Source organism: Spermophilus citellus (assembly GCF_964194105.1).
Source record: "Spermophilus citellus genome assembly, chromosome: 2".
Taxonomy (NCBI): Eukaryota; Metazoa; Chordata; class Mammalia; order Rodentia; family Sciuridae; genus Spermophilus; species Spermophilus citellus.
This window is the reverse complement of record NC_138183.1, coordinates 203,133,702-203,155,303: the sequence shown is the minus strand read 5'-3', so window position 1 is coordinate 203,155,303 and position 21,602 is coordinate 203,133,702. Positions and strand designations below refer to the sequence as shown.

Genomic DNA, 21,602 nt, shown 5'->3' with positions numbered 1-21,602 from the left:
AGAGAGGTTTTTGTTTGCTTTAAAGTCCTCCTGGGGTTTTGTTTTTTTCTTTTGTGGTGCCGGGAATTAAACCCAGGGCCTTGGTGCATGCTGGTGGAGCATTCTACCTCTACGTTACATTCCTAGTCACCTTCAGTACTTTAAGAAACTAGTTCCAAACTGGGCATGGTGGTGCATGGTAATCCTGGTTACTCAGGAGGCTGAGGCAGGAAAATTCTAAGTTTGAGGCCAGTGTGGGCAACTTAAAATGGGCTGGGAATGAAGATCAAAGGCCAATGAGTTCAATGCCCAGTACTATAAAAACAAAACAAAAAAGAAACTCCATGGCAGAAGAAACATGAAAACAGGTCATTAAAGCACAAAGTGTAATCCCCACTGTACATGACACCAAACTATCAAAAATTTAATGCAATTATTCAACTAAGTGATTCTTGGAATTTTTCTAACAGTCATGAAAGTGTGCAAGGTTCACTGAGGCATTATTTTATAATAGCAAAAATGGTCAAAAATCTAAAAGTCCTTCAAAAGGATGTTAAATATAGGATACCTATATGTGAAATATGCAGCCATTAAAAAGAATGAGAGAGGTGCTGAGGATATAGCTCCAAGGTACACTGCTTGCCTAGCACACACAAGATCCTGGGTTCAAGCTCCAACATTGTAAAACAAAAAGAATGAGATTGATCTTTATGGAACATGGAGAAGCAAATATAAGATATATTTTAAGTCGGGGGCGGGGGAAGCAACATACAGAGTATACCTGGTATGATTGTATTCATGTTTTTAAAAAATGTATAAAAGGGGCTGGGGATGTGGCTCAAGCGGTAGCGCGCTCGCCTGGCATGCGTGCGGCCCGGGTTCGATCCTCAGCACCACATACCAACAAAGATGTTGTGTCCGCCGAGAACTAAAAAATAAATATTAAAAATTCTTTAAAAAAAAATGTATAAAAGTATTAGCACAAGCTTGTGAATACATTTAAGGGCTCAAATAGTTTGCACCCAGGAACAGGACTAGGCAATGAGGGTAGAATGGGGAAGAGACTTTTAATTTTTACTGTATACATCCTGTAAGTTAGAAACTTTATTTTCATGGCTTATTATTTTCGTTTTAAAATAAAAACAGTCACTTAATTTTTCTTTTTCTTTTTTTAACTAGACACAAAAGCCTTAATAAAGAAGCACTTACCTGCCTTAGGGACACACAAAAAAAGAACATGTGAGTTTTTTTTTTTTTTAAATAGACGGACACTATACCTTTTTTTGTTATTTTTATGTTATGCTGAAGATCGAGTCCAATGCCTCACATGTGCTAGGTAAGTGCTCTACTGCTGAGCTACAACTTCAGCTGGTAAATGTGAATATAAATAAATAAGTAGGTATTCTGTAGAAGCCCAAGACAGAAAGGGTAGTACAGACACAGAGAAGAATCTTTATTCCACACATCCTTATTAGCAATTCCAAGGTGTCCTTCCCTCACTACCCAGCTCTCAGTTATCATCAAGGGCTACAGCATTTGCAGTTATTTGGCTTATAGCCCAGATCATTTTGAATCACTGGTCATGTGTTTTTCGTCACAGCTCTTCATCTATACAAAATTATATCATTTGTTGGCCTTTATACATTCAAATTCTGTTTAGCTCCAGCTTGCTGAGCTTGTTTCCTATTTTGGAAAAAAAAAAGAGAGAGAGAGAGAGAGAATACAACGCCCACCTGATACAGCTTATTATATGCTACTGTCTTTTTTTTTTTCTTGGTACTGGGGATTGAACCCAAGGGTACTTTACCATGGACCTTCATTCCCAGTCCTTTTAATTTTATATTTAGACAAGAACTCATTAAGTTGCTGAGGGTCTTGCTAAATTGCTGAGGCTGGCCTTGACCTTGGGATCTATCTGCCTCAACTTCCCATTACAGGTATGTGCCACTGTACCTGGCTGCTACTGTATCTCATCATCTTTGTATTTTTAAAAATTATGACTATATGTTCAATAAATATCTGAATTTATCATAATCATGTGTCAGAGGTCTCAACAACTGTCCTCCTCCATTATATATATATATATATATATATATATATATATATATATATATATATATACAGCCATGCTGACCCTTTTATTTCCTAGAATACACCTAACTCTTCTGATGGCTTTTGTGCTTATTGTTAGGTGTCACCTCCTATCTCAAATATGTGACATTTTAACAACACCCCTTATTCTCTGTCATAGCACTCTCTTGATCTCCTTCTTGTCTCTTAGAGAATTTGTTATCAAACACTTCAGTTGTATGATATCAGGATTTCTTGTCTATTGGTTCATCATTGAATTCCTAGTTCTTAGGAGAATGCCTGACACATAATATATGCTTTCTAAATATGGGATGAACAAAGAAATACAAGTTGTGGGGCTGGGTTGTGGCTCAGTGCTTAGAGTGCTTGCCTTGCACGTGCGAGGCCCTGAGTTTGATCTTCAGCACCACATTAAAAAAATAAAGGTATTGTGTCCAACTACAACTAAAAAAAATATATATTAAAAAAAAAAGAAATACAAGTTGTAAGTAGTCATAGCTAGTTATAGCCTAAGGCAAGATTATAGATCTTTATTCCTTTTCTTTCACTGTCTCACTTTGTATGATATGCTGCTGTGTGTATGTATTGTTTATAAAGTGCCATGAATTTTATTTTTTCTTAATATTTATTTTTTAGTTCTCGGCAGACACAACATCTTTGTTGGTATGTGGTGCTGAGGATCGAACCCCGGCCGCACGCATACCAGGCGAGCGTGCTACCGCTTGAGCCACATCCCCAGCCCAGTGCCATGAATTTAAATGATTCCAATTTCTTATGATCATTATACCCATACTATATAATGAATTTCTGTATTTTCAAAACTGAGTCTATAGAGCCAAATGCATTTATTATTTTTTTTAAAAAAGAGAGAGAATATTTAATATTTATTTTTTAGTTTTCGGTGGACACAACATCTTTATTTTATTTTTATGTGGTGCTGAGGATCGAACCCGTGCATGCCAGGCGAGCGTGCTATCGCTTGAGCCACATCCCCAGATCAAATGCATTTATTATTAAAGACGTATATGTGGCTCAGCGGTAGAGCGCTTGCCTAGTACAGGCGGGACCCGGGTTTGATCCTCAGCACCACATAAAAATAAAGGCACTATTTTGTGTACATCTACACCTAAAAAACAAATATTTTTTTAAAAAGATGTATATAAATAACGCTATGTATGTTATGTCATTTTATGTACAGATTTCAAAATACTATTATCATTCTAGGGTCAACAGATATATTTTAGAAGTTAAAGAGGAGGGCATTTGGTAGCTTATTAAAGTCTTGTAGGTTATTGAGAATTTCAGTTGAGAGAATGGGCTTCTGAGCCAGTCACAAGATCATGTCTCAGCTTACAGTGGACAAGTAATTCTAAAGTTCAGCTGGTTCACTTGCAAAGTAGTAACTGTAACAACAGTAGTAGGTTTGTAGTGAGGATTATAAGTTTATGTACATATATAAAACACTTAATCACATAATTCAGTGCCTAACCAGTGGAGTGGTATACATAAGTGGAAATGGAATATTAAGTCCAAGAAATATAGACAGGAAGGATATATCTGTCTACATTTTAATGAATATATATTTCCACAGGGTAGAGTTGTCACTGCAGTTTTAAAATAAGATTAGTTTTATGAGAAAGTGTGAAGAAAGGTATTCACTGTTTTCAAAAAAAATTTTTTTTCTAGTCAGGAGTGGTGGCAGTGATCCTGTAATCCCAGCAATTTGGGAGGCTGAGGCAGGAGGATCACAAATTCAAGGCTAGCCAGGGCAACTAAGTAAGACTCTGTCTCAAAATAAAACAAAAAGTGCAAAATAAAATAAAAAGTGATAGGGATGTAGCTCAGTAGTAGAGTGGGTAAATCACCAATATGGAGGTGGGGAATCATTATGTCCTGAAATAAAGCCAGGAGCAAAAAGATTCAGAACTGGGTAAAACTTCAGATTTAACCACTACCCCCTACCAAAACTCTAAAACACTATATAAAACCTCAAAGCTAAGTAATGAAATCAGGACTGATAAAGTTCTTCTCAAATGATCATATATATATATATATATATATATATATATATATATATATATATACACACACACACACACACACACATATACATACACACACACCATTATATATATACAAACACACATCTCCTATCTATCTATCTACACACACACACACACACACACACACACACACACACTGTAAACAATGAATAACAGCTAAAGTAATAAATTACTTTTTTCCACTCCAGCCAGGTCATCTTTCTATGAAGAATACAATGAATCTTTAAGCAATATCCCAATGCTTAGCAAAAGGTTTAGGTTACTCTGTAAATCATGTATCTGATAAGGAATTTCTATTTAGAGTACACAAAGAACTTTACAACTCAATAATGAAAAGAAGCTGGGCATGGTGGTGGACACCAGTAATACCAATCAGTGGCTTAGGAGACCAAAGTAGGAGGATGGCAATTTCAAAACCAGCTTCAGCAATTTAGCAAGGCCACAAAAACTTGGTGAGACCCTCTTTGAAAATAAAAAATAAAAAGAACTGTGAATGTGGCTTTGTGATTAAGAGCCTCCCAAGTAAAAAATGAAAAGGACTGTGAATGTGGTACAAATTTTTTTTTTTTAATAAATAAAGAGACAAAAAAACGCCACAAACTTTTAAATGGGGGAAAGGATCCAAGTAGATTTCTTCAAAGACATACAACTGGCCAATAAGAGACATGGAAAAAATGCTCAATATCATTAGCATTCAGAGAAATGCAAATCAAACCCACAATATGTGCCACTTCATACCTACCAGGATGGGTATAATAACAAGTAGTGGCAAGGATGTAGAGAAGTTGGGACCCTTATATCTCACTGGTAAAAATCTAAATGGTACATCCACTTTGGAAAACAGTTTGACAGTTCCGTAAAAGGTTGAACATAGAGTTATCATATGAGACAACTTATAGTACATGTACCCAAGAGAAATAAACACCTATCTCCAAACGCAGTGTAGTGGTATGGTTGTAATCCCAGCTACTCAGGTGGATAAGGCAGGGGGATCACAAGTTTGAGGCCAGCCTGGGCAACTTAGTGAGGCCCTTCTCAAAAATTTTTTAAAAAGACTACAGATGTATTTTGGTGGTCAAGTACCTACCTGCCTAGAACACATAAGACCCTGGTTTGGATTCCCAGCACTGCAAAACAATAACACTCCCCACCTGAACCCCATGTCCACAGAAAAATCTGCACCCAAATGTTCACAGAAGCATTATCCATAATAGCCAAAAAATGGAAACAACCCAAATATCCATCAACAGATGAGTGAATAAAATTGACTGTGTCCGTTTGGCAATAAAAAAGAAATAAAGTACTAATACACGTTATAACATTCTGGCAAATACTATGCTAAGCCAATCACAAAAGATCACGTCCTCTATGATTGCATTAACATGAAATGACCAGAATAGGCATAATCTGGGGTGATGAGAGGAAGTGGGGAATCATAGTTTCTTTTTGGAGTGATGAACATGTTTAAAAAATTGTGGTGATACATAAATGGGATTGATATTTTAAGTAAAAGAAGTGCACAAATTGAATATAATAAAACTCAGCTAATTATACACTTTAAATTGTGGAAGGTAAAGCATGTGAATCATATCAATAGTTTTTTTTTTTTAAATGGGGGGAGGTGTCATTTTTAAACAACCAATTTAGTATAAACAGTATAGTCAAAATATGCCAGGATAAAACTATTTATGCATCTTACTGGTATTTGGGGGTGATTTCGTCAAATTTCTTAAACAATAAACTATGTACTTAGTTTTTAAAAAAACAGTATTACACTGATTTCATGTCATTTTCTGGAAAAAATAAGGACAAAAACGACCACAATCTTAAAATCTACAATTTTTCATTACATTCCCACTTAACTATGCAGCTAATTTATACTCTTCCATAGCAAAGGCAGAAACTAACTTCAAATAATGTGCTGACAACGGTGCCCTTTAAAAAGCGTTATAATGTGGGGAAAATTTTTTAAAAATCAAGAGAGGAGGGAACAAAAATGAACTCAAAACAATAAAATATTACAAGGTGTTATAATGATTTGTTCACTCTTTAGTCAAAACCGGGGAAAGAGAGAATGATAAGTTACAAATTTCTGTAGCTCGGTGTTAGGATTCATAAATCCTTTTAAAAAATAATAAAGCAAGTGAAGAAAACAAGAAATCTCTCCGCGATCCGAGTGGGAGGAAATTCTGGATGCTATCCGCAAGCAGGGTCCCGAGCGGGCCCACGGCCAGCCGGGCCGCAGGCGCCCCTGCTGGGCCCTCGTGTGAACCGTGGACCCGTAGCTGCCGGAGGAGATTCGCCCCGGCACGCCTGGGGACTCTGCGCCGAGGTCAGGCCGAGAAACGCCGCCAGGTTCCCGAGGACTCCACCCTCTCCTCTCACTCTCCCTCCCCTCGGCGGTCCCCTGAGGGGAACAGGCGGGGCGCCACGATGGGACAAGGGGGGGTTGCGTTCTCAGCTAGAAAAGCTCCGTCGCCCAGAGTGGCGGCTGCGGGTTATTAATAAACTCCGCTTCTGCCCAGGCGCAGCTACCGAGGCGGCCGTAAGATCAACAAGGCCTGCGGCCGAGGTTGAGCAGTGGGAGCCGGAGCCCGGGCCCAAGCGGGCCCGCGCCGCCGCGCTGAGGGCGGCGGCCGGGCGGAGAATAATGCACACTGGGTAAAAACACATTTATATACGAACCTCCGAGAAAATTTTCCAACAATTCCTTCGTCCGACCACCATGCACCAGGACAGGAAACAGCCGCCCGGCCCCCAGGCCCCGCAACCCGCATAGCGTGTCTGAGGCCCGCCCCCAGCCTCCATTGGGCAGGCATTACGTCACTCATTGGACATTCCCTGCTTTTAATTGGACCAAATTTAACCTACCAGAAGGGACTCGCCCCCTTAGGCACGCCCCAACTTGGGACGTCACCGAGGTTGGTCTTCCATCCAGCGCCTGAGTGGCTCGCGCAAAGTGCGGAATCAAAATTTCTGTGTCTTACTGGTTGGCAGAACCACTCATCCCAGACCAACACCATTTCACTGACAAGTTAATTATGCGGATTCCGGGGCTCCAGCGGGAGACGCCATTTTGTAGCAAGGGAGGGAGGTTGGTCCTTGTGATTACCTGGGAGGGAGAAAGGGTGACGGGCGCCATTTTCCCCACAGGGGCGAAGAGGCGGATTGGGATTTCCCGGTGGGCTTGTTGGAATGAATTCTGGAGACCAGATGAGCTTTGCCTAGCACTGGCCGAATGCTGTACCATTAGGAGGGAAGAGGAGGGGAAGCATAGGACAGGATGGGAGACCTGCCCGCTCCCCGTGGGCTCTCAGTGCTGACTGAGGCCCTTGGTCTTGGGCAAAGGCCGTTTACCCGAGACCTGATTTGTGCCGGTGACTGGCTTCCAGGCCTGCCTGCGCTTCTCCAGTCGCCGGGGGCATCACCGTGCGGTGGGAGGGTGAGCCTTCTGCGCCGGAAACGCCCGCGGGAGACTGGAAGCATTTATTCATTTTTGTACTTTTGGCTCAAAGTTTGAAGTCAACTGAATTGGTGTCGCTACGTTCTTTTGAATCTTATTTCCCTTTTGTGTGTTGATAACTGAAAAAGTCAAAGGGGTGCGGGAAAGTATTCAATCGGGTCCCCTAAACCTGTTAATAGATACAAATAAGTCGTTTCATGTGTGGTAGCTCTCATCCATTCCTTTTCTAAGTCATTGAAAATACTAGTAATTTCAGGAGGTATTGAGTAAATATTATTTGCTTGGGAAACCATGCCGAGTAAAAATGAAATAAAATGTGTAGACTCAATATTCGTTAAATGAGGCAAGCCAGGTGTAGAATCGATTATGAGAACGCCGGCTTGCTTGAACAGATTTGGGTACTTAAACGGAGAGAGTAGGATAATGTTTAGTTTCTTGCATTTCAGATGATTATGGAATAGACAGCGGGGATAAGTCAAAAATATGTTAAAATATAGCCAGCCCTCAAGACAGTTAGTGCTTTGGTGCATATCTGTACTCTGGGGTTGCAGCATTCCCCTTTTCCTGGTTAGGTGTACCTTAACCAAGGCAAACATGCATAATTTGTACCCAAACGCTCTTAGAAGGAAAATAGGATTTTATTTAAGCTTTAACACATTCTTTAGGAATTTAAAATATTTCTGATTACTTTTTAGGTTCTTGTATGAAAAATGTAATCGCAGCCACTGGGGAGGCTGAGACAGGAGAATCGCCAGTTCAAAGCCATTCTCCTCAAAAGTGAAGCAACTCAGTGAGACCCTGTCTCTAAAATAAAATACAAAATAGGGCTTGGGATGCTCAGTGGTGGAGTACCCGTGAATTCAGTCCCCAGCACCAAAAAAAAAAAAAAGGTTTTTTGATGCTAGAGGATTTTGCTCATTTACAAGTTAATGGAGCTGGTGGCTCACACCTGTAATCCTAGTGACTGGAGTAGCTCACACCTGTAATCCTAGTGACTGGAGTAGCTCACACCTGTAATCCTAGTGACTGGAGAGGCCTGGGCAGGATGGTTGCAAATTTGAGGCCAGCCCAAGCAACTTCATGAGGTCCTAAGCAATTTAGTGAGATCCTGTCTCAAAAATAAGGGCTGGATTGTAGCTCAGTGGTAGAACACTTGCCCAGTGGCGAGACACTGAATTCTATCCTCAGCACCACATAAAAATAAATAAAGGTATTGTGTCCATGTACATCTAAAATAAAAAGAGCTGGGATATGACTCAGTGGTAAAGCACTCCTGGGTTCAATTCCCAATACCAAAAAAATGGATAGATTGATTCCCTTTTAACCAAAGCTCAGCTGAAGGATAAGAGGTTCTGGGGGTAGTGGTGCACACCTGTAATCCCAGCTATACCAGAGGCTGAAGCAGCAGGATTTCAAGACCAAGACCAGATAGCAATCTTTTGAGACCCTCAGCAATTTAGGGCAACCTATCTCAAAACCAAAAGGGCTGAGAATGTAGCTCAGTGGTGAAGTTAATGGGTACAAATAAGTCGTTTCATGTGTGGTAGCTGTATTCAGTTCCCAGTACCGAAAAATAAAGCACTGGGGACATAGCTCATTATGTCCTGATATAATGAGTTCTATCCCCAGAATCCATCTTTATCCGCACCCCACCCCACCCCCCCCCTTTTTTTTTTTTTTTTTTGCAGTGTTGGGGATTGAAATTAGGGCCCTCTGCAAAAGTTTTTACACATTGTGGCTGGGTGTGGTGGTGCATGCCTCTAACCTCAGTGGCTTGGGAGGCTAAAGCAGGAGTTCAAAGCCAGCCTCAGCAACAACAAGGCGCTAAGCAACTCAGTGAGACTCTGTCTCTAAATAAAATACAAAATACAGGCGGGGATGTTATTGAGTGGGTGAGTGCCCCTGAGTTCAATCCCTGGTATCAAAATAAATAAATACTTTTTGACTGCTGGGGTTGTGGCTCAGTGGTAGAACCCTTGCATAGTATGTGCAAGTCCCTCAGTTCTATTTTAAGTACCATGCAAAACAACAAAAAATACAACTTGAACCACAATATTGATGAAGCCCAGTTATTTTTTTCCTTAAATATGTGCTTTGGATACAAGTTTAAGAAACCACTACCTAATGAAAAATCATTAAGATTTATGTGTATGGTTTTCCCAAAGAATTTTATTATAGTTTGAAGGCTTCATTCAGATCTTTGATACATTAGCTAAGAGACCTGTTTCATGCTTTTGCATGGAGATAACGTATCTCAAAAAGATGACTATTTCCCACGTTGAACACTCTTGGCACCCTTACTGGAAATCAACTAACCATAAATGTAAGGGTTTAATTAGTGATTCAACTTTATTCTCTTGGACCGTCCTTACACCAACAGAACACTATGTGATCACTACTAAATCTACTTTTTCCAATATTGTTTCGTCTATTCTGGGTCCTTTATGTTCCCATACACATTTCAGGATAAGCTAGTAAGTTGCTGGGCAGGGGGTAAAAAGATAGCTGAAATTTTATATGGATAAAACTGTATCTGTAGATCAATTTGTGCTATGTTGCAGCGTTCATGTTATCTTCCACTTATATAGTTATTTCAGTTTTACCCTGTTTTGTTGTATTTACTCATAAGTACTTTCATTGCTACTGTAAGTGGAATTTTAGTTTTAGCATAGTGCTGTTTAGAAAAACAACTAACTTTTGTATATTATTAACCTTGTATCTTACAATCTTAAAATCATTTTGTGCATGTCATTTCTTAGAATTTTCTTTTTTTTTAATATTTTTATTTATCGGCGGACACAACATCGTTGTTTGTATGTGGTGCTGAGAATCAAACCTGGGCCGCACGCATGCCGGGCGAGCGCGCTACCGCTTGAGCCACATCCCCAGCCCTTAGAATTTTCTATCATGTCATCTTGTGAATATATTTTTACTTTTTCAACCTGGATTCCCTTTACTTCCTTTTCTTGTTAATTGCCTTGCCTAGAACTTGATTTGTAATGTTTGAGTACTAGTGGTAAAAGTGAGCATCCTTGTCTTGTTCCTGAACTAGGAACAATTATTACCATTAAGCATATTAACTTTGGGTTTTTGGTAGATATCTTTATCAAGTTGAGGAAGTTTATTCTTTTTATTGTTTGGCCAGGTTTTCTGTTGTTGTTGTTCTGTTTTGGGGTGCATTATATATAGTGGAGTCTCTTTTTTAAAAATATTTTTTTAGTTGCAGTTGGACATTTATTTATTTTTATGTGGTGCTGAGGATTGAATTCATTGCCTTGCACATGCTAGACAAGCGCTCTGCTATGCCACAACCCCACCCCAGTAGTAGAGTCTCTTTTGTTACACGTTTGTACAAAATTTGGCTAATCTGGCCAGTCTTTTAAAAGAAACTTTAAAAAGGTTTTGATAGGAAGCATTTAAAATGTAAGCTTCAAATATTGAGTATAGCTGACAAACTTCAGTATGTGCATGGAAGCAGAATCGAACTATATAAAGATGAACTAACCTGTACTTTAAAAACCTAGTAGGGGGTGATGATAAACCCAGAAAAAAATTACTCTAAGATATTAATTCCTCTCATAGGTATTATATGGTATTGCAAGGGTAGAAGCTGGAATTCAGTAGAAACACTGATGGTAAATAACCTCAGGTTATCTTTTCCAAAAATTTAAATTATATCAGAATAAACAAATCTTATAGAAGTTTGATGTAACTTAGGTGATTCATTCTATAAGTATGGAATGTCTATTATGCTTAAGTCATGTGTTCTTAAGACATAACTTTCATTAAATTCATGAAATACCACTCCCACTTGATGGTACCAATGGAGCTTTACCATGGAGCTGCAACACTAGCTCTTATTTTTTTGGTACTGAGGATTGAACCCAGGGGTGCTTTACCACTGAGCTATATCCCCAGCTCTATTTTTTTAAGATTTGGCCTCACTAAGTTGCATAGGGCCTCACCAATTTGTTGAGACTGGCCTTGAATTTGATATATTTACTCCTTGACCTCACTGGAATTATAGGTGTGTGCCATCACTTTATATTTTGAGATAGAATCTTGCTAAAGTGGCTGAGGTTCCTCTCAAACTTGTGATCCTACTGCCACATTCGCTGGTATTACAGTATGTTATGGTAATTCTTAATGACTTTTTCTTCATGCTTGCTTCAGGAAGAGGGTATATTTGGGCTGAATAGCAGTATATAGCTATGAGGCTCTGGTTTGGCCCCTCCTATAGTCTAGTCTCTTCTAGAGCAAAATACAGCAGTCACTATCTTAATATGTCAAAAACAAATTTATACCTGGGCATGGTGGAGCATGCTTATAATCCTAGGGAGGTAGGAGTCTAAGGAAGAAGGATTTTAAGTTTGAGGCCAGCCTCAGCAATTTAGCAAGACCTGTCTCAAAAGAGGGCTGGGGACGTAGTTCCATTGCAGTTGCACCTCTGGGTTCAAATGCCCAGTGCAGGGCAGGTTGGGGTGGGAGGGTGTCTATGTATAACTACTTACAAGAGTTGCATTCCCATGTAGAAACTCAAACATATTAAGACATATGATCTGTAACAAACTATAATTTGGTATTGTTTAAGGAAATCATGAAAATTGAGGTATATATTGGATTCATTAAAAGCTATCATTTGAACATTATTGAAGTAGTTTAATTATAAGGTATAATTTGGAGTTAAAGTCTACAATGGTGGGGCTGGGGTTGTGGCTCAGCGGTAGAGCACTAGCCTCTCATGTGTAAGACCTGGGTTCGATCCTCAGCACCACTTATAAAAATAAACAAAGATATTGTGCCCATGTATAACTAAAAATAAATAAATAAATAATGGGGATTAGTTTGGAACCAATTAATGGGAGACAATAAAACTTGTTCTCAAAGACATGACAATATATCTTCTTGAAACAAAACCCCAAATGAGAATTGTCGTTCTGTTCATGGGAGTAACTAAAACCTTTATTAGATATGGTTTTCCAATAACAATGTGAAAATTGGAATTATCATTTCAAAGAGCAGTAAAGTTTGAAATTTTAAAAAGTAGGGGACAAAAAAAAAGAGGTAAAGGAAGACAAATACTATTTAATATCTCCCCTCTGTACACAATGTTGCATATATACAACTACTCCATTTTTTATTAATTTTATATAATGTGAAATCCCCTTAAGCAATTTAAGGTATACAGTTGGTGTCTAACTTGGGGGCAGGGCAGTAGAAACATACTTGATTAACAGTTTTCACTCATGGACATTAGACAATTTTTTCTTTTTTTGCCAAGATTTTAGTAGTAAATTCATAAATATAGGAAATACTTCACTCCTTCTGTGTTAATAGAAAACCAAACAGTGCCAGCAATAGTGGCTTAATTATTGATATACAAGAAAAGCACAACACCAATGGGTTTCCTTAATTATGCATTTTAAATATCTATGTGCATTTTATTCTTATACTTACAAATTTTTAATGTTTTAGACAATAGCATGTAAGTTTGAATCCACTGAGATGTTGCTTTCAATTTGAAATATTATGTATACATGTATATAAAAAATAACCCAATGTATAACTCATCTGACACGTTTTAAGATCAATAAAGGCTTATTTTCAACATGCAGTTAGAAGAGAGGGGAGCAAGCCAACCTCTCGACACTGTCTTGTTGCTGGCTCGTTTTTCCAGTGGTATCAATAGTGGTTTTTGGAGCAAACCATGTGCCTTCAGCCTATAAATAAGACCAGATACCACAATCATCAAGAGGGGCAGAGGAGCTGTGCAAAGGGAAATAGGCAGATGATGTAAACTGTTAAGGATGCATTTTGCATTTTTTCTTGTTATTGGATTAAAACAGGCCAATGAAGGGAAGAAATTATAAATAGGAACAAAACTGCAATCAAATCAAGACATAATAGCCGAATTAATTTCTTTTAATATTGCATATATAGATGTTTAGCCATACTCTAAGATCAACTCTTTAAGAGCAGAACTTTATATCCAATTTACATGCTTCAGATATCACCTTTCTTGTTTGTTACAGTAAGGTCTTGTTTCCAAATATTCACTTGTACACTGAGAGCTTTAAGAAAAAAACAGGACACAGAGGGAGTTGCCATTTTTAGCAGCAATGAAATATCACTAACCCCTTTTTACATACCGAATTCAAGTCACTATCAGAGGTGAGTGTACCACAAAGTTACCAGTTACAAAATTGCTAGTTCATTTTTAAATTAATAACTTGAAATTACCCCTGCCCCCCACCCTATTACATCCCTTTTTATAAACAGCAAACATTTTTGCTTTTATACATAGGCTAGCAGGCTTGTTTCAATATGAAAGTGCTAATTCATTTACAGATTTTTAAATCAGTTATGTAGTGCTACAATAAATGTCCAATAATCTACATAGGAACAATCTTTGATGAATGAAAATGAAGACTGAATAAGGCTATCATATTACCTTATCTTATTTACATACAAAGGATACCCAATGGTGAGGAAGAGACAGAAATCGGACAAATACTCATAGGTGTAAAAATTACATCTACCTTTGAGCTTTATACTGTAAATGAGACATTTTAAATAGTCCTGTAGCCCATGCCTATTTTTTCCTCAGAAAAAGAAAAGCTGCCTTCATGACATACCCTCTTGTTTCAGATTTCCACAGTGTCACTTGAAGCTTCAGAGTCAGGATCTTACTTTCTTCAAAAAATAAAGAAAATACCCCCACATTAACCCCCCTCCCCACAAAAATCCCTCTGGTTTCACTTCCAGTGCCAGGTTGCATGATCAGGTCCCACCTCCTGGGGTTTTTTTGTCCATCTATTGATCAATTAGTTTAGAGTAGGTAACATGAACCAGTTCTGGAACCACTACTAGGAGGAACACAAGCTCTTCACTACAATCACACAGCAGGAAAGAAACTGAGAACTCAATTCATCCCTGGTGCCGGGCCTCCAAAATTGAAAGAACTTGGCACAACTGGAGCACTGAATTTGTATCCTCCATGCTTCTCAATCATTTTGGATTCTAGAAAATAAATAAGTGAAACTTTAGTAGGGCATTCAATTATCTTACTACTTTGTAGGGAAAAAAAGAACTTAAGAATTAACAAGATAGTAGTTTACCATTAGTAGCCAAGGTGTTCCAAAATTGACAGCTCTATTCTCCCTGACAAAAGTATAAGGGGAAAGAGGGCATGCACTATGTAGAGAAGATAATCTGTCCTGTCTTATGCTATAGAATCCTTTAGCGAATTTTAATTTCCATGGTTAAGAAAAACATTTTTAAGGTACTGAGTACTGAACCCAGGGGTGCTATATGACAGAGATATAGCTCAAGCCCTTTTATTTTGAGACAGGCTGGCACTAAATTGCTGAGGCTGGCCTCGAATTTCAAATGCTTTGTCTCCCAAGTTGCTGTAATTACAGTTGTGTGCCAACATGCCTGGCCTCAAGAAAAAAAATCTTTAAACACTCCATTGTGAGTCATAAGGAACCATGATTGATATCAGTCATATGTATCAATAAGGAACCATCTTGAAAAGAATTCCAAAATAAAAAATACTTAAGAGCTGGGTATAGTGGCATTTGCAACACAATAAGACAGTATCTCAAAATAAAAAAGGTTGGAAATGTAGCCCAGTATAAAGCGCCTCTGAATTCAATCCCTAATCTTTTTTTTTCAATGCCTTATTTATAAGAGATCCCATCTCTTTAATATTTACTATTTTTTTTTTTTTTTAGTTATAGATAGACAAGCACTGTACCACTGAGCCACATCCCAGCCCAAGGATCTCATTTTTGACCACAACTATAAAGGGGTCTGGGTATTAAAACCTAGAGAAAACTGTTACAGAGTATATAAAATTAAAATACACATTTGCTAGGCGCAGTGCTAAACACCTATAATATCAGCAATTCAGGAAGCTGAGGCAGGATCACGAATTCCAGCCCAGCCTCAGCAACTGAGGCCCAGAACAACTTAGTGAGAACCTATCTCCAAATAAAAAGGGCTGGGATGTGGCTCTGTATTTAATCCCTGGCGCACGCGCGCAGGGATTAAAGATAAAAAAAAAAAAAAAACTGGGAATTTTCTATAATATATTTTAGAAAAAAAATTTTAATTCATTACCTTTTTTGTTTTTAGTACAGGGATTTAATCGGGGATGCTTAATAACCAACCCACATCCCTAACCCTTTGTATTGAGACAGGGTCTTCCTAAAATTGCTGAGGCTGGTCTTGAAAAATGGCAACTGTCCTGCCTCAACCTCCCAAATTGCTGGGATTACGGGCATGTGCCAACACACCCAGGTAATTTATTACTTTAAAAAAATATTGGATTTATAACAAAATATTTTTTATCAAAATATCAACAAGAACTTAAGCAATTTTATTAAAGCTACTACATATTGAAAGTAATCTTCAGTTACACTTAAAAATAGGTGAAATGTAGTCAAAACCAAATTATCACCTATATTAAATCCCTCAGATTAAATTTATCACCCACAATATTTTTTGGATTGACTGATTGATTGATTGACTGTGCTAGAGTAAATCCAGGACCTTGCTTATACTAGGCAAGTGCTCTACCACTGAGCTATACACATAGCCTACATACCATTATACAATATACCTTTTATATAATGTTAAATTCCCTCATAAATCATTGGCTGAGGTTGTAGCTCAGTGGTAGAGCACTTGCCTCGCATGTGTAATCTACTGGGTTCGATCCTAAACACCACATAAAAATAAATAAATAAAACAAGAGATATTGTGTCCATCTACAACAACAACAAAAATGTTTAAAAGAAAAACCTTTGAAGTCATTAATTACATCAAAAAGGGATTATGGTTGACTAACATACCATGAGCTGCTCTTCTTTGATCGGCAAGAGTTGCTATGTCTTGTAGCTGTTTTCTTTGTTCTTCATTAAGACCATGAGTCAAAGCTTGATACCATACAGGATTACGATTCTGAATAGCTATCAAAACAAAAACAAGTAGGAAAAACATTAATACGCAGGACTGACAGCTTTTTTCTTTCTTTTCTTTTGGTACCAGGAATTGAACTCTGGGGCATTCAACCACTGAGCCACATCCCCAGACCTATTTTGTATTTAGAGTCAGGGCCTCACTGAGTTGGTTAGCACCTTGCCATTGCTGAGGCTGGCTTTGAACTCTGGATCCTCCTGCTCAGCCTCCAGAGTCACTGGGATTATAGGCGTGTGCCACTGTGCTGGGCAACTGATACGTTCTTTCTATTCTGTTCTGTGTATCCGAAACCCCAAAACGAATTTCTCCCCAATAACTTTATTTCTATTTACTTGTTTGTTTGTTTGTGTGTTTATTTATTTTTGTGGTGGTGGGGATTAAACCCAGGGCCTTGTGCATGCAAGGCAAGCACTCCACCAACTGTGCTGTATCTCCAGCCCTCCCAAATAACTTTAAAAGTTATCTTAAGTTACTTATGGAATAAAAGATACAGGGCAAACAGTTAATTCCAGTTCATCTTTGTGCTTCAAAAATACCATAATTGTTCTTATTGTATTGTACTAGGGGCGTTTCAATAATAAAATTAATTTAAGTGGTAGAGCACTTGCCTAGCAACTGTGAGGTGCTGAGGGTTCAATCCTTAACACCACATAAAAAATAAAATAAGCTGGGTGCAGTGGCACACACCTATAATCCCAGCGGCTCTGGAGGCTGAGGCAGGAGGATCCCAAGTTCAAAGCCAGCCTCAGCAATTTAGAAAGCAACTCACTAAGCAACTCAGTGAGACCCTGTCTCTAATAAAATACAAAATAGGGCTGGGGATGAGGGCCAGTGATCAAGTGCCCCTGAGTTCAGTCCCTGGTTCCCTAAATAAATAAATAAATAAAATAAAGTAAAATATTCAGAGTTAAATGACTTGAAACTACAGATGCAAGAAAAAGGGTGAACAATACAAAATAAACGCTTTATTCTTCTTCCTCTGCCTACTCAAAAACCTCTCTTTAATGTAACTTGGTTTGTGATTTATGTCACTGCTAGAGTTCTTTCCTGGAGTATGTGAGACCCCAGATTTGGCAGGTAGTAAAAAGAAAGAAAGAAGAAAAGCATATATACATAATTCTCAAGTTAAAATGACAAGTCACACATTTTTATATCATAGCCTAAAAAATGGTTACTCTGTGAGGAACAGAACGAATTTTTTCCAAATGTCACAAAAACCAAGTGTTAAAATTTCACAATGTTCAACAAAAAAAAAATACACTATATAAGTGAATATAAAATGGTGGTAGGTCTGAGCAAGTATTTCCCTATTTCGCACACACATCTACAAGCAAAAGAGTCTAAAATAGGTTTTACCCCCAAAATTTTCACTGCCGAGCAAGTAAAGAATGTAAAAGTGATATCCACATGTATTGGATGCAAGGTAGTTGGGGGGCAAAAACCTAATGCTAAATCACAAGATCTTCTGTTTCTCCTTTACTTCAACTGTGCAGAGGCGCTGTATTAGAAAGTATATTTTAGAGACTGTCCTGTTCATACCTAACAAAAAAAAAAGCAAGGGGGCTGGGGATGTGGCTCAAGCGGTAGCGCGCTCGCCTGGCATGCGTGTGGCCCGGGTTCGATCCTCAGCACCACCGCATACAAACAAAGATGTTGTGTCTGCCAAAAAATAAAATATTAAAAAAAAAATTCTCCCTCTCTCTCTCTCTTAAAAAAAAAAAAACAAAAAAAAACAAAGCAAGCCAGAAGTTCTGGCACTTCAATTAATTCTTGTTATCATCTAATTCAGAAAACTATGGGCTTGGAGTATTTAAACCTTGGTTATGAAAGAATTTATTCCATATCAAAGTTCCTATGCAGAAATGATAAGTAACAGTGGAGAACCCTGAGGGGGAAGGGCTTTCAAATTTAGTGGCAATTTAAATACCCCCCCCCCAATGAATCCAGGGTTGCTCTACCACTGAGCAACATCCACAGCTCTTCGTATTTTTTATCTTGAGGCAGGGTGTTGCTAAATTGCCCAGGCTATACTCAAACTTTGATCCTCCTGCTTCAGCTTCCCAAATAGCTGGGACTACAGAACTATGGGATCAGCAATTTAGTTTCATAAAATGAGTGGTGGACTATAGGCATTACACCTTGAAATTCAAGCAAAAGATGCTATTAACCAAAAATAGCATGTCGTATTCTATAGACACACATAACTGTGATATGTCTAGAATTCCAGGAGAAATCTGTATCACTACAACCAAATTTGAGTGGTTAAATTAGCTGCTTGAAGCTTAAAATTGATTAATTAGAATTGCTAATTCTGTAATAACAGAATGAATTGATTAAGAGATGCAAAAATACATAAACACTGAATAGATATAAACTTGGAAGAACAATTGAGGAAAATTGAAAGACAGAATCAGAAGAAAGAGGAATTGTCACTGTACTTAACTTTTAAGAAATACACTATATTCTAGAATGTATATCTTTCAAAATTATAAACTAAATGGAAAAATAAGAGGAAGAGGACAGAATACTCAGTAGCTTGACGGCATCATGATAAATAATTTTGGGTACTTTAATTAATCTCTTCATTAAGGGACAGATTGTTTAATGAAAGTTCTATATGTGATAAGCTGACTTACTTTGAAATATAGCTTTAAATATCTGATACTCATCAACAGGGTTGTCTTCATCATCAATGATTGTGGAATAGCCTTCCAGAGCAGTCTCCTCTGCATCATCTTCTTCCCAATCATCATCATCTCCATCTTCACCTGCTTGCTTAGCCAGAATCTCCAAATATTCTTGCCCATCTTCATCAATATCATCTTCATCACTCCCTAGTTCCTCTGCCAAGTCATAAATATAATACTGAAATAGTTTGTTACTCAAAGTGACAATCTCTTACCATTTTCAGCGAATTAGAATTCATTAATAAAGTCAAGGAAAAGTTCCAGGAATTGGTGTTTAAACACATGTCTAGCAACAGACAGAATAATAACTTCTCATGCATGTCCAAGAAACCCAACCATGTCTTGTTATTCTAAACACCAGAGATGATTTTTTTTTTTTTTTGGGGGGGGCAAGGGGTAGTATGAGTACCAAGGATTGAACTTAGGGGCACTTTACAACTGAGCCACATTTCCAGCCTGTTTTTTTTTTTTTTAAAAGGATCTCACTAAGTTGCTATGGCTGGCTTTTAACTTTCGATTCTCCTGCCTCAGCCTCTGGGATTATAGGTGTGAGCCACCTCACCTAGTTTGAAGGAAGATTGCAGCCCATGATATGCTCTTGGCCTTCTAGTATGAAAATTCAAACTAAATACCAATAAAAAATTATATAGTTTGAGTAATACCCATAGAAACTTTGGCAGGGTGCTGGAAATCAAACCAAGGGCCTCAAGGAAGGTGCGATACAACTGAGCCACATCTCCAACCTCACCCATAGAAACTTTTGTGAGATTAAATAAAAATAAAAAAGGGCTAGGGATGTAGCTCAGTGGTAGAGCACCCCTGGTACTGCCAAAATGGAAAACAAGACTCGCTAAGTTAATACTTGCGGAAAAAGAAAAGAAACTGCAATGCCTATCTTACCTTGAATCAATTTCAGTAATTTCTTTTATTTTTTAGTTATACTTAGACCTAATACCTTTATTTATTTATTTTTATGTGGTGTTGAAGATTGAACCCAGGGCCTTGCATGTGCTAGGCAAGGGCTCTACCACGGAGCCACAACCCCACCCATCAATAGCAATAATTTCTAATATCACTTATGCATTCTTTGCTATATTTGCTATGCCAAACAAATACAGAGTAACCATCTTTTATTGATTGCATACTATAATGCCTGGAACTTCCCTCTTATAGGAAACATAGATGACAATTCTGCCTTAAAAGACTTTGCTACTCTTCTGAGATAAGGAAGTCTTTCTATGAATGAACAACTATAAATGCATCCGGCTATGATCCTAAATTTTGGAAGAAGGACTAGAAAAAAGTCCAGTAGTTTTTTAACTATATATGTGTTGCTGAAATTCACCACAAATCTCTTACCAGTTTCATCATCATCTTCAGCTTCATCATCATCATCACTGTCGTTTTCATGTTCTGCATGGCAGGCATATGCTCTTTTTAATCCATTAAACAAAAGGATAAAAGCTGGCAAAATCTGTCCAGAAACCTGATTTAAAACTTGTGGTATCTGTTCCATATCAATAAGAGCACAGAGGCCAAGAACACACATCTTTCTGTCATGAAGCCTAAAAAAATAATATAAAAAAAATAATTTTCCTCTATTTTCTTAAATAAACGAGTTCTTCATAAAGGTCCAATTCATGTTACTTACCCCAAGAAACAGTCAACATCATTAAGCCACTGTGTAATAAAATGGTTTGTAACTGGTTCAACGTTATTAGGGAAGCGAAGATTTTCTAAGGTATTGAGTAGGAGGTGCGGATTATAATATAAAGCTGCAATTGCAACTTGCAGGCACATTGTTCGAAGTTCACTTGTCTTAACCTCTCTTGTCAGTCTCTCTAAAGCTGCCTCCACGAATAAGGGAATGCACTGTAAAGAAAGATTACAAGGTAGTCCAAGACTGAAATGAATAGCACCCTAACTATTCTATCCATATTAACTTAACTGTTACCTCAACTAACCCTTTAGGCTCATTTAATTACTAAAGCTGTCAGAAATCTTAAGCCAATATTTACCCAGCATAACAAAGTACACATGAAACTTCAATACCTGTATTTTCAACATATTAAATATATGTTCATTAATATATATTGGTTAAATTTTACACCAACAGTGAAAATAAATGCTATGGTACACAACAGTGTATCACAATATATTGTAAATGCCAAAAGGAGAAAAAGATGTAAAAAATTGATTTATTCTCTGAAGTTCCAAATAAAAGCATTAGAAGTTAGCCTTGGGCTGGGAATGAAATGAAATTCAAAAGTAGACTGTCTGCCTAGCATACCTGAGGCTGTGGATTCAATCTCAGCAACCTACACAGTTACCCTC

The 21,602-nt window shown here is 38.0% G+C and overlaps 2 protein-coding genes across 5 annotated transcripts in view; both read right to left on the bottom strand.

Moving 5' to 3' along the window:
• The window catches only part of ZNF143 (zinc finger protein 143), a 61,950-nt gene extending 55,018 nt beyond the window's left edge, over window positions 1-6,932 (bottom strand). For 2 of the 4 annotated variants that reach the window (XM_081266414.1, XM_081266410.1), the window contains exon 1: window positions 6,819-6,881. In XM_081266414.1, coding sequence (XP_081122540.1) covers window positions 6,819-6,860 — 42 coding nt within the window. In that variant the 5' untranslated portion in view covers window positions 6,861-6,881. Of the gene's footprint in view, window positions 1-6,818 lie in introns of all 4 variants that reach the window. The other 2 variants (XM_081266411.1, XM_081266409.1) reach the window with 2 other exon arrangements.
• Window positions 6,933-13,000: 6,068 nt separating this feature from the next.
• The window catches only part of IPO7 (importin 7), a 60,415-nt gene continuing 51,813 nt past the window's right edge, over window positions 13,001-21,602 (bottom strand). Inside the window, exons 21-25 of the mRNA XM_081266399.1 lie at window positions 20,920-21,140; window positions 20,628-20,833; window positions 19,218-19,424; window positions 16,455-16,571; window positions 13,001-14,616 (exon numbers count right to left, since the gene is read on the bottom strand). Coding sequence (XP_081122525.1) covers window positions 14,519-14,616; window positions 16,455-16,571; window positions 19,218-19,424; window positions 20,628-20,833; window positions 20,920-21,140 — 849 coding nt within the window. The 3' untranslated portion in view covers window positions 13,001-14,518. The remainder of the gene's footprint in view (window positions 14,617-16,454; window positions 16,572-19,217; window positions 19,425-20,627; window positions 20,834-20,919; window positions 21,141-21,602) is intronic.